At 40.9% G+C, this 13,182-nt stretch overlaps 1 protein-coding gene across 4 annotated transcripts in view; it reads right to left on the bottom strand.

Moving 5' to 3' along the window:
• WSB2 (WD repeat and SOCS box containing 2) overlaps positions 1-13,182 on the bottom strand; it is a 366,828-nt gene that overhangs the window by 249,926 nt on the left and 103,720 nt on the right. For all 4 annotated transcript variants that reach the window (XM_078667115.1, XM_078667114.1, XM_078667113.1 and 1 more), the window contains exon 4: positions 1,082-1,305. In XM_078667115.1, coding sequence (XP_078523241.1) covers positions 1,082-1,305 — 224 coding nt within the window. The remainder of the gene's footprint in view (positions 1-1,081; positions 1,306-13,182) is intronic.

Genomic DNA, 13,182 nt, shown 5'->3' with positions numbered 1-13,182 from the left:
TATTTCAGCGTTAGTCGCTATTTAATAAAGTTTTCGTTTTTCTTTTTCTCCTTATGAGGGGATCCACCGTGGGTGGGGCGGGGGTGGTCTGAAAACGGAAAAATGTTTGACTCAGATATGGATTTCTCTTTTCTTTTCGTACATGTGACTATATGTTACACTGATTTGTTTTTTCTCGGTATCTGATGTCCAATAAAAGAAAAAAAAGAAAAAAGGGAAACAGAAATTGGTCTTTGAAAAAAGGTGTTACAACATGCAATGCACAAGAGGAGATATTCTGCCCATGAATATTAAGGAACATCATAGTAAGGGAAATTACAATCTTGTGCTTGAGGACAGGGATGAGCTTTCAAGGAGATTACAAACTCTACTTCTATTCTGGTTTATACTTATACTGATCTTACTAGAACATTCAGTCTAATCCTAGTCTTCAGCGTTCTTTCACTATGTTGGATGTTGTAGGGTTTGGGGATGAGGAAATCCAGGATGTGGGCGACAGTCAGGTTCATGGTATGAAAAGGATGTTGAGGTGGTAAGGATAGTAACTGCAAAATGTGCTGCTTGAAAGACAGCTGAGTGAAACCGAAGGTGTATCAGATTTATGCTTTTTGTGGTGGGTTCGATTTTGCCTGAGGTGCGTGCTTCCAGAAGATGCTTGAATGATTTTTGTGGCGGCATGAGTAGTGAAATATTAGGCACAGAACAGGGAAATACTAATGTTGCTGTGGGGGGACGGGCTGATTAAGTAGGAATTCAGAATCCCGGCCTGTTGTAGGTTCAAAGAGAACTAAACCGGAACCTCAACAGATGTCAGCCTTGATTTCCAGATGTGTGGGACAGTAATGCTCAGGAAGTCCAACTGTTAAAGGGGGTATTAGCCTCGTGGGCATTAGTGCATTTGGCTGATCACCGTAGCATGGCCAGCCAGCTAATAAGAGTGTGGATATTGTCAAGGTGAGAGCCTTAGTGCTGTGAAAAAACAAAAGTGAACAGATCATTCAATATTTCTTTTTTCTAAGACAAAAAAAGGAAAAACAGAAACCTAGAAGAATGATTTCTTTAATACATGGGTTTCACGCACCTGTCAATACCTCCCACACCTTGATGTGACCATCATTCAGGCCTGTGGCCAGAATCAAGCCAGCTAGGCCAGAGTGGGGTCCCCACTTGCTGGATGAGACATCAAAGGCTAGACCCCACACAATCTGTCCACAGTCCAAAGTCTTCTCTTTGGCGCCAGACCCTCGCACTCTGACATCTGCTGCTTTTGCACACAGGCTCTTTTGTTCAAACGTGTGTGGGCTCCTACAAAATAAGAAACACAATTTTCAAAAATTATCATTCCAAAAAAGAAAGGTTATTGAGTGGGTATGAAGACTAAAGAATTCTATGTAGCAAAAGGGATTTCTCAAAAGAGAAGCCAGGGACTAGCACCAGTCTATGTGACACCAAAATCAGATTTTGTGTTAAGTATCTAAACAAGAAATAAATATAAAACCTGGATTTATACACCTGGCCTTCCTTTGTTCTGTCCTTTCATCTCCTTGTCCTTCCAAGTGTATGCTTGTGTGCTGTGTCACAAAAGCCATGGTGTCTGTGATTGTATTTGTGCCTATCTGTTTGTTGTCTTAGCGTCCTCTCTCAAAGAAGTTGGGTTGCAGACACGGGTACCTGGCTCTCCCTGGAATTTCTGTAACAGACCAACAATCCTACATCTTTAGTCCCTGATTTTTCACACCGTTTGCCCCATGGATTAGCCCTCCTGCAATCATCTGCACCCTTTTTTTTCCTCATGTTATCATCTTTAAAGAAAGACTGAGTATCCGTAAATGTGACGGTTGCTCTAGCACACTGTGCAGATTTATACATTGTGTCAAGCATGCAGACTGTATTTATGAGCTAACCACTTGAAATGACAGCTTTTATTAAAGTTCGTGATCAATTAAATGTCATTACTATTTTTGTCTTAGAAGGAAGATGTCATCATGATCTTAAAATTCATAACATGCTAACTCAGTATTTCTCGTCCCTTGCTTCACCTCCATTCCTTCTTGGAGCCTAAAATCTTTACTGACTGGTGCAAAGAGCTGGAATATCTCAATCTTAAAGCAACTACTTTATGGTCAGCCAGTCCTTTGATTTCAGATCTCGTGGCTGTGTGCAATCTCTTACTTGAGCTGTCTGTGACACATAGGTTTGGATTAGGCTGCTCTATGGAAGGACCACAATGCACATACCAGTCTTTGGGATTATTTTGGGACCCTACCTCATTTAAGATGGTCGCTGCCTGTGGACGCCACTGCACTTATTTTAAGGAACTGAGAACGTTTATATTTGTCCAGCGTGCCGCAGTCCCGACATTAAAAAGTAAGCAGCACTGGTAAACATGGTTCTGTTATCTCAGTGGCTGTATCGAATCACAGCCCTACGAGATTCCTGCGCCACGTTGTGGCAGAAATAAAACCTGCAGTTTACAATCTTAAATGATCTTTTTGAACAACCTACAGAAGGCCATGAGGAAAACGGTATGGTCAAAATTTAGGAAATGTACTGCACATACCCATAAGCCTTCAATGGCGGGGATGAAGAAGTGAACCACATCCCACAACTGAACGTGGCCCCTAGAAAGAAAACTAATGTTAAGAGAAACAAAATAGTCCGAAAGAAGTGGTAAAACCGCCGGTCTTCAATAAACAGCAGAGAAGAAAGGTGACGGTTGCTTTGTAAGGAATATCGGCGCAGAAATGAGGGACTTATCATAGTGCCCCAGATGCCGTACTGATTATCTACTACGCGACTAGAACGTTTGCTTTTTACATAGCCCACAAATACGACTCATTTGAGGAATTATGGTACCATCAGCAAAAACGGAGATTGAAGAAGAATTAGATATTACTACTATCAAACTCTGAATGCTGATCCGGCCGGACTATTTCAACTACATCCGTCGAGCCGGCCAACTTCTCCGTATTAACTTTGACAACTTTGAGCCTTGAGAAAGTCACGGTGGTGATGAAACGAGAGTTGGCTGTTTCTCATGTTCTTCACAACAAGGACTGGACTACTATTCACATCATGGAAGAAACGTTATGACTGTGTTAAACTGATATGCTAGTCCTTGCAACTTTTTTCGATTACAAAATAAATCAATGACTGATTAGATAACTGTATTTCTCGTGTCTCCTGTGTTACGAGGAATCTCTCTTCATTCCTTTCTCTTTGGGTTAGATTGACAGATTATTGTCATCAATCTATTTTGAAATACTGTGAGTGCCTGGGTTTTTCTTGTAAACATCTTCAATCAGATGTGAGTGAGCCCAATTAGCATTGCTGTGCAAGTAACACCCACCCACCTCAAGCGTGACGGATCAAGGAACAATTTCTCAAAAATAGAGAGTTTCCCAAGGACCAGAAAGGACTGGGTCAATAGGTAGTATCAAAGAAAAGATTCCTTTCTGGGTAATTATTTCACAAGGTGACCATGAGGCCTATCACTGGTAGTTAGCCGTGTTTAACATTTGCAATTATCAAATTCAGGAAGTCAAAATTTAGTCTCCACACTAGGTTAATTATACTTTTTACTCAAAGTTTATTTAAAAACTCATATTTAGGAATTCATTTTAAATACACATTATAGTTTTACACTGTGGTACTCTGGTACAAGTATATATCTAATGGCTAACAATTCCGTGTTCTAGAGTGTATTTAAAATGAATTCCTAAATATGAATTTTTATAAAATAAACTTTGAGTAAAAAGTATAATTAACCTAGTGTGGAGACTAAATTTTGACTTCCTGAATTTGATAATTGCAAATGTTAAACACGGCTAACTACCAGTGATAGGCCTCATGGTCACCTTGTGAAATAATTACCCAGAAAGGAATCTTTTCTTTGATACTACGGATCAAGGAACTGCAGGACTCACGGTCAAGGAACCAGCGGATGCCCCTCTTTTGGGCCAATGTCATTTAATCCTCGTGAAAAAGGGCCCTCTCTGTCTTGCATACAATCAACTGAACTCTCTGAATTAACACTTGAAGGACCCTCAGCTTCCATCTTCAGAGACACCGCCCATGTAGCAACGCAGTTTACCTTCATCGACCTCTTTGCAGACCCGGTGTGTCCAGCCCCACTGAACCGTGCGTGTCTGCTGGAGGTGTTCCTGGCTATCCCTGCACTTTTTATGATATCCTCGTAGGCAGGCCTGGTGCTAGCGGATGGGCCAGGTTGACCAGGCCCACCCAAACATGACCACGGGTCCTCTCAGGTGGCAGAAGAGGCCTTGAGGACTGCAAAAGATTGTGATGCTTTTTCACTTTGTGTACATTGATTATCAATCTGGAGTAGCACCGTCACCTTTCCAAAAGAAAATACCTGCTATTTGTTGTAGTTTTAAGAGTGTGTACAGGCATGGACATGATACTAAACAGAACTATGAATACAATTGTATGTATACTTTTGTACCACTACTTTTCCGTCTTGTTTTTACTAGATTTAATAGTCCGGAATCTTTGCAGCTCTAGAATTCATTTAAAAGTATTTTCCATTTAGAGTTGCAGTTTGAATTAGGTACAGATAAGGGCAAAAAAGTCTTGCTTTAGGCGGTTTTGCAAATTTTTATACCAGCTGTGGCATTAAAATACAGGTGGTGTGAGCAAAAAATCAGCTAGGTGGCAACCCTAGTCAGGTGTAGTTAAGAAACCTCCAGAACACATTTTTAAGCGCATTGTTTTTATAAATACTGGTCTAAGTATTCACTGTAAAGAGGAAAAATGCCGACTTTGGGTGATTTTCTCTATTTTTATACTGGATGAGACATTAAAATATTCATGTCGGAAGAAAACGGCAATGTGGCAATCGTATCTCATGTCGGAGGCAAGCTTCAGTTAGTCGGTGTCTATCGGGGAGTGGGAACAGGGTGTTATCTGCCAATGATGCAGCAGGTGCAGTGGCATCGGAGTCCATAGCTGTGAGCGTCCTTTTGCACCTCAATTATCTAACATAACATATTTATTTGTAAAATTCACGTTCATATCTTGGCACGGAATAACAGATGTGTATTGATACCCAACTCAATGGTACTCAATTTATTGACCTCAGAAGGATGAAAGGCTGAGTGGACCCACCAGGATTTGAACCTGTGACTAAGAGGTCGAACACAATCCCCTACAGTGTGTGTGGATTCTGAAGGTGTTTATGTATTTTAGTCTGTGTATGATGCACTCAGTAATATATTGCAGGATGTGCCATACATTACATTCCCATAGCGTAGTGCATGCCTCATTGCAAAAGCAGCCACAACAGAATCATAAATATCTGACCATTATCTAAGAATAAATGTGGAATTATCCTCTTCGGATGAACACACATTTTTTCATGTAAAACTAAGAAAAACGATTAATGATCTCCTTTCATATGACGTCAGCACACTAATACAAGTGGTATCTAAAACAGTCATTTTTCAATGAGGTCTTATTGTATGTCATGTTTTATTATAACTTCAGCGATGTCAATTATTTTGATGTTATAAGGGTTAAGGTCATGTGACCACTTCTTAGAAAGATTGAGGGTCAAAGGTCATATGATGTCACTTCTTGTGATGTCATTAAGGTCAAGGATGTGTGATGTCATTTCTGCTACCCGTGGCATTTTGGTGAATTGATGTCCGTGTGTAATTCTAGGGCTTGTAATCTACTTTCAGAATGGTTATAAATTGGGCCCGCATTGGCCCACCCAAACGCACCCTTGGCCCACCCAGATTCAAATTCCTGGAACCGGGCCTGCTCGTAGGATATAAAACTAGTAAATCCAGGTAGCCAGAACCCTGCAGCATTCTAAGCAATGGGAGAGGGTGCGTACAGTGAAGTGGAGTTCTATACACTTGTCACCCCTTAGTTGACCAGTGATAATATAGATTGCCTCCATGTCATGGACCTGCTCCCGCAAAGAAGGACACAATCAGCTGGTATAGTACACGATCATCAAAAGGAATAGTGCGTGGTCTCAAGTGGGCAACAAGAGCCACAGGGTCCTCCTAAAAGGCCCGTAGGCAGTTATAGACTTTAGCCAGGCAAGTTAAGCAACACAAAAACCTTGACAGTAACCAAGTGGAGATCTTCTGCGGTCAGTCACAATTAGACAGGATAAAGGGCCCGTTCTTCAAATAGTTGAAGTCAACCAGCAATGGTTGCAAATGGCTCTGAGAAAATTTCGCTTACATGCCTTTAACGCAAAAAAAGACCCATTCCTGTTTACATCTGCAAGCCCATGGACAGTGCCAACGCCCAAGGTGGAGCAAATGGGATTTTTATCCTGTCATGGAATGCAGCTGGACTACAATCAGAACTCAAAGATATCGATTGGATAGAATTCGTGAGGACAAAACGAGATATGTTGTGACCAGGAGGCGTGGGCAGAAAATATTCTCAGAGCTTTACACGCACCCCCTTTATGGGGTTTGCCATCGAGGGAAGCAAACGATGCAGAGGTAGAGCAATAGGGGGCCTAAATACCTGAATTTCAACAAAACTAGACTCTACAGCAACTAAGATTTCCTCAACTGCATCCCCACTGTACAAGATGCATGTCAGATTGGCCAAAGAGAGGAGGAAATGCAGCATTATGCTGGACATCCTAAATGCGTACTTAAATTAAGCAAATGCAGTAAGTTTGAGGATAAACTTGCAGCCTTAAAAACAATTGTCTGCAGCATAAACAAGGCCCCCAGCAATGGCAAGCATTACCTACTATTCTATGATGACTTCAACATCTATCTGCCAGAAGATCTATGAGAGACCACGAAAAGCGTGGAGGAGAGCAGTTGGGGTATTTTAGTCACTGGAATTGGGTAGTTTTCATCCCCTCAGCAGGTGCAACAAAGGGAAATGATTTAGCAATATTCTTACTGAATTACAGATAAAAAATTTAAATGGTCCATCAATATTGGACAGCCCAGTAGTGCACACATTTCGGAATAGTAGAAGAGCTAGCCTGATCGACTACATCATCTTTCCAAATGCATGCTGGGATTTGGTGCTGGACATGGAAGTACCCAAAGACCTGAGAGCGACAACGACCCTATTTGCTTAAAGTGTGCAGTCCTTATTGAGCAGAAAAAGGATATACACTTCACTGCCAGTATCGCCCCAAACAGCAGCAGACTAGCAGTAAAATAGAACAGAAGAGCAAACTATTCGAACAAAGAGACTTCATTAAAGGGGTGCCTGGAGCATTTTTTTGATCTGCACCACAGACTGCGACGAGCACGAGGCAATACAAACAAAATATAACAAACTCTCGAGGGAACTTACCATCCACTGGTCTACACCATTAGTATAAAGGAGTAAAAGCGGTAAACCTGATAAAATTTGGTATGATAGAGTGCAGAGTAGCTACGAATAAGCTGAAATGGGCATACGAGTGGCATGCCTCCCACGGAGACTAGCAATCCTTTAGGGCTATACGGAGAGAGTACAAAACCCTACTCAGGGACAAGAATCTGAACTACCAGCGATGAGTGCACCAAACCTGATCAAGGCAGCAGAAGAAAAGGTTAGCAAACCCTTTTGAAGGAAAATGGGCAGAATATTTAGAGATGGTCCAGGATCCCAGGACAACCATATTCCTGTGTACACCATTACAGGACCATATATTCCAGTGGCGACCATACGCCAGCCCTGGTCGAATGTAATGTACCCCGCCAATGGAGCAGTTAAACAATCTGTGCCCAGAAGTAAAAAGAGCAATAATAGACCATAAGGCCAATAAATCATCCGGGCCAAACTGTGTTCCAGTTGACATGTTTCGATTAGACTGTTGCCCTGATTAAGATATCTATTGTGGTCCTGAGAGCAAACAATGTCCCATGGTCCTGGCGATCCGCCGTCATAGTCCGACTCAATAAAAAAAGGAAACAAGTTGCTACAATGTAACTACAGGCCAATATCGCTTCTGGACAGTACCAGAAAAATCTTCGGGCGTGTCCTTCTGAACAGACAGCAGGCCTGGATGAACAATAATATTGTCCTCAGATGCTCAGGCAGGGTTTCGCAAGGGCGCATTAGTACCAACGGCCAAGCTATAAATGTATTTATGGTATCTGTCAAATACACAAAGATGCTCAAGCACCCGCTCTATTTGTCCTTTATCGACCTTAAATCGGCCTTCGACCTGGAAAATGGAGTAAAAATATGGGAAACACTCAAATAATAAGGAGTTGAAAAATATCCTTTGCAAGCCATCAATATATTGCGTAAAAACATGCATGCTTGCGTTCGCTCAGGAAGTAGAGGAAAATAGCGATCCCTATTTTGACATCAGCTATGGGGTGCGTCAGGGATCTGTCCTCGCCCCACTATTGTTCTCCCTCATCTTGAAGGACTCAGAAGAATTTTTACTCAACGGGGACATAGACATACCGAGCGGGGCAACAAAAAATAGTTATCCGCCTGTTGCAGATGATGCAGTAATTCTATCCTGCACACAAAATGAGCTGGAGGAGGTTGGGAAGCTTTGAAAACTACTGCAGCTTAAAATAACTCTTTATCAACACGCAAAAGACAAAAGTAAGGCAGCTGGGATTATCTACACCACTGATGAAACCACCAAGAATTGCTGGCAAGGTAGTTAAAATTGTTAAGGTCTATGACTACTTGGGGACCTCTTTTAACAACAACTTGTCCTGGCGTGCCAATGCTGCCGAGACAGCTAACACATTACAGCGGTCTGCCAACGCAATCCTGAGGCTCAAGAACAAGATCGCCTGCCACTCATTTAACATTCTTCTCCAAGTATACAAGCAAAAAACAGTGGCCGCAGCAATTTAAGGTGCAGAATTATGGGAGTATAGCAATAGCAAAGAGCTTCAAAATATGGAATATGTTTCTTGAGATAGCTTCTACATGAAAGTTACGGCACACCGCTTCTTCCCATGTATCTGATTATGGGCCTGGGCCCCATTTCTGAGCTCATAGCTCTAGCCTCGTTCCTGTATTGGTTGCACTTAAACCGCAATCGCTACAGAGAGTCCTATCTGAGAGCAACATTTAAAATGTCCCCTGCAGGGAAAATCCATCATAATCCTTGGGCAACCTACGTGATAAACTGCCTCCAATCCGTGGTCTTGAGAATCTGTGGCTAGAGCCAACCCACATAAACTAAAAGGCATTCACAGGAACCTCTTTGTAGTCTAACCAAAACTGTACTTTGGTTGCGACTGATTTATTCTTAAAAAATTAATATCTCGACTTCTACTGATTGAATTTTTCTCGTTTCGGTCTTGCTTTATTTATTAAATTAGGAGCTATTTTTCTAACTTGGTGTGGAATCTTTTTGTGTGGTGTTTTCACTGTTTGAAGTGTTTCACAAACACTTAAATTCCCTCACGTTAAGACTTACTGCTCTGTGCCAAGTTACCAGAGGGTGAGCACAGGTTTAATTTAGAATGTGTTTGAGACTTACCTTGACTAGGATTGTGGTTACTGTTTGACCAGGGCTTCCATCCCAGTCAACGAGGAACCTAATTTCCAACATTGATGATCAGTAGTGAGGATAGGGACTTGTGTGGTACCATGCAATAAATGGTGTACACCACTGTTTCACATTTAGACCAATTCAAGTTAATTCTTCCAGACAGACACTTTTTGATTTTTCCATACTATCCCAATTCCAACCTGCCTGTTGCGTCTGTGACCTCACCTGAAAAATGGAGCTTCAGTTGGCCAAGCTGGAGAGCAACACTGTGTCCCAGCTCAAGGGGTTTTGTTCTCAGTCTCAGAGAGATGGATCTCAGATCTAAACAGATGGATTTCAACAGTAAAGGAGGCAGCATACTGCAGTGGCCACTGGAAAAGGGAGGGTGCACATACTTAGAGGTTGGTACCCAGTTTTGCTTGGGGGGGATGACATTGACAAATGGTTCACTGCATATGAAGCGGCTCTAAGGTTGCTCAGGGTATTTGAGGAGTCCTGGGGGGTAGCTTGTGGAGGTAAATGCCCACAAAGAACACCCTCATGAAGGCTATACTGGTTAACAAATTTGGGCTGACTCCTGAGAGCTATAGCTAATAATCATAGGAGAATGAATCAATAGTGGCGAAGATCCAGAGTCTCACATGTGTTGTAATGGAAACCCTCAACCACACTAACACAGTGTGCGGTATAAGTTTTCTCAGACCGTGTGGTCAGGTGGGGTGTCATCATCAGGTCGTAATCACTCAAGTGTTTGGTTCTCCAAGTGATTTACCAACCTCCACCAGGAGGGAGACTGTCTGTGTGGTTCGCAGTCGTGAAGCATGACTAGTGCTCAAGAATATCTCCTATCCTGTATAAAGAAATTTTATTGGTCAGGGACATGATTAAAATAATAAGTGGTCCGTAAGTGGATTGGTAATTGGTCCACTGCACCTAGTGAGGGGTCAACATATTTCGGCCTAAGGATTGCTCTTACAAGACAGGTGGCCTTCTTCAGGACCATAGAGTGTTAAGGTGGTCTTCAAATTTTGGCACACCTGTATTACAGAGAGGGTGAGAACATTCACTTACCCTTTTTCGTAAGTGAGCGCAATGGCTCACGGTTTATATTGTCATAGGTGCAGTCTTTATCTATGACTTGACAAGAAAAAAGGAAGAAAATTCATAATGGGCTACATAACATGCCGATTTGTACAGTGTATTTATACAGTGTTAGAGATTCTTCCAAAAAGATCCCAGGTGGAGGCACACAATTGCATACTCTATGGGTATTTACAGGTGTGTTCCTAATTATCAAACGTTGGGTGGGGGGGCTAAGGCACAACCAGTTAGGTCAGAGAATATATTTTACATGTGTGTGCCCCTCAAACCGAACGTAAGGTCCCTGTTGGTGTGAAAGAAGATTTCTACTACGTTAATAGTTGTTAAATGTAGCTAATTCACACTAATTTGTAGTATCTTGGGTAAAATATAACAGAAAAGGATTTTCAGAACGGCAAAGATGTAGCTGCTGAAATTCCCCAAATTGTTAGCAAAATGCGGAAAGATTGGACATCGTGGTAATACATTTATGGCTTAATGTCTGTAATTTTTAGTAGAAGGATGGCCTCCTGTGGTGGAATGGAGGATATATATATATATATAGGTCATTGTTGAGATTTATTTTTGACAATTGTCTTTAGGAGAATACTGCTTGTGTTTACCGATAAATTCAGAAAACCATGTACTAGCCCAACTACGAGTGACCGTAGAAGAAGTGTATATATGCACTATCCTCTTAAGTAAATCAAAATTACTTTATGAAGGAAGCTTCAGTCCTCCTAGGCTGCAAGATAAGCTAGCAGTCCTACGTGGAGTTTTTAGGTCGAGCAACCTATCTCAATGCGCATGCGCATTGAGCGGGAGCGAGATTTACCTAGACTGGCGATTGACTGGCGATTTGATGCTGTGCCCGTGCGCTTTTAGTATGTTAACAAACAAGGACCCCCTGATACGGATAGTTATCCTGGGACAGGGTAAACAATATATGTGAAATAACAATCCCAGGCATATATTAGAGCAACAACCAATAGATTCAACAAAACAAACTAGTGCAGTTTTAGGACATATACATTTTTAATTTGATTAAAAAGGATTCAATAAAAAACAGTGCATTGATCAAAATTGATAAAAGATTCTATAATGATACATGTGTATTCACAAGAAAATTTAATTAAAAAGGAGGTTAGGTGGCATCCGGTCGACGCGTTTCGGCATAAACTATGCCTTCATCGGGACTTAAACCATCCAATTTCTGTAAAAAAGATTATAACAATAGTTTACTTATTACACCTTCTATCATTAAGTGATATAACTGAACTAGTTCTAGTTTGTTACAACATTCTATTGGTATAAACATTCGCAATAATGATATATCGCCTTATATACAAATATTTTACACCTATGCATATACAGATTTCCATACCCAAGCCACACTTTAATGTGTACAGGCAAACACGAAGATGTGGTACTCAGAGTTCAATTATTTGGCAAAATACAAAAGTTTACACATTTTGTCAAAGACATCCTTATATATCATTCTCTTATCAAGCAATGATGCCAGGTTGATCAGATCTAATGGTTCAATTGGTGGTTGTCATCCAATTGACTAGTCCATCTAAGCATTTCAATGGCTTTGTGTTTGCTTAAGGCTTTTACTGAAACACGGTTCCTTATTGTTTCTTAAGTACAGGGAGAGTTATAAAATAGAGAAAATAGAAGAATAAGATAGGAAAGGTTGGAGAATAGAGAAATTCCATATTTGTTACACTATTTCAGTTAGGATCCCTATTTTAGAAAAATGGTGTCTTAAGTATAAGCACCAATTTACTATGATTTTATAGAGGCAACTTTTCCTACATTTCTAATACATAAGTATACATTTCTTACCTAAACTTGTACTGAAGTACAAGAACAGTGCTGTTCTCTAATTATTTAAGCTGCAGAGCGGCTGTATAGATGCTGTATCCACGGATTCAAGGCTGGGTGATTTATTTAAAGTTTTCTAAGGGGACCAAGATGATATGCGCATTATTTTGCCAAATAATTGAACTCTGAGTACCACATCTTCGTGTTTGCCTGTACACATTAAAGTGTGGCTTGGGTATGGAAATCTGTATATGCATAGGTGTAAAATATTTGTATATAAGGCGATATATCATTATTGCGAATGTTTATACCAATAGAATGTTGTAACAAACTAGAACTAGTTCAGTTATATCACTTAATGATAGAAGGTGTAATAAGTAAACTATTGTTATAATCTTTTTTACAGAAATTGGATGGTTTAAGTCCCGATGAAGGCATAGTTTATGCCGAAACGCGTCGACCGGATGCCACCTAACCTCCTTTTTAATTAAATTTTCTTGTGAATACACATGTATCATTATAGAATCTTTTATCAATTTTGATCAATGCACTGTTTTTTATTGAATCCTTTTTAATCAAATTAAAAATGTATATGTCCTAAAACTGCACTAGTTTGTTTTGTTGAATCTATTGGTTGTTGCTCTAATATATGCCCGTGCGCTTTTAGGTCAATGCGCAAGCGCATTGACCTAAAATTCGCGTGCACAGCATCAAATCGCCAGTCAATCACCAGCAGCACTCCTCCCACACCTTTGAAGTGAAGCTTAGCTTCACTTCAAAGGCCCCGGCTGCTTCACACCGTC

The sequence above is a fragment of the Lissotriton helveticus genome, chromosome 11, assembly GCF_964261635.1.
Source record: "Lissotriton helveticus chromosome 11, aLisHel1.1, whole genome shotgun sequence".
NCBI lineage: Eukaryota > Metazoa > Chordata > Amphibia > Caudata > Salamandridae > Lissotriton > Lissotriton helveticus.
Note: the sequence above shows the minus strand (reverse complement) of the source record. Positions and strands in the feature narration are given on the sequence as shown.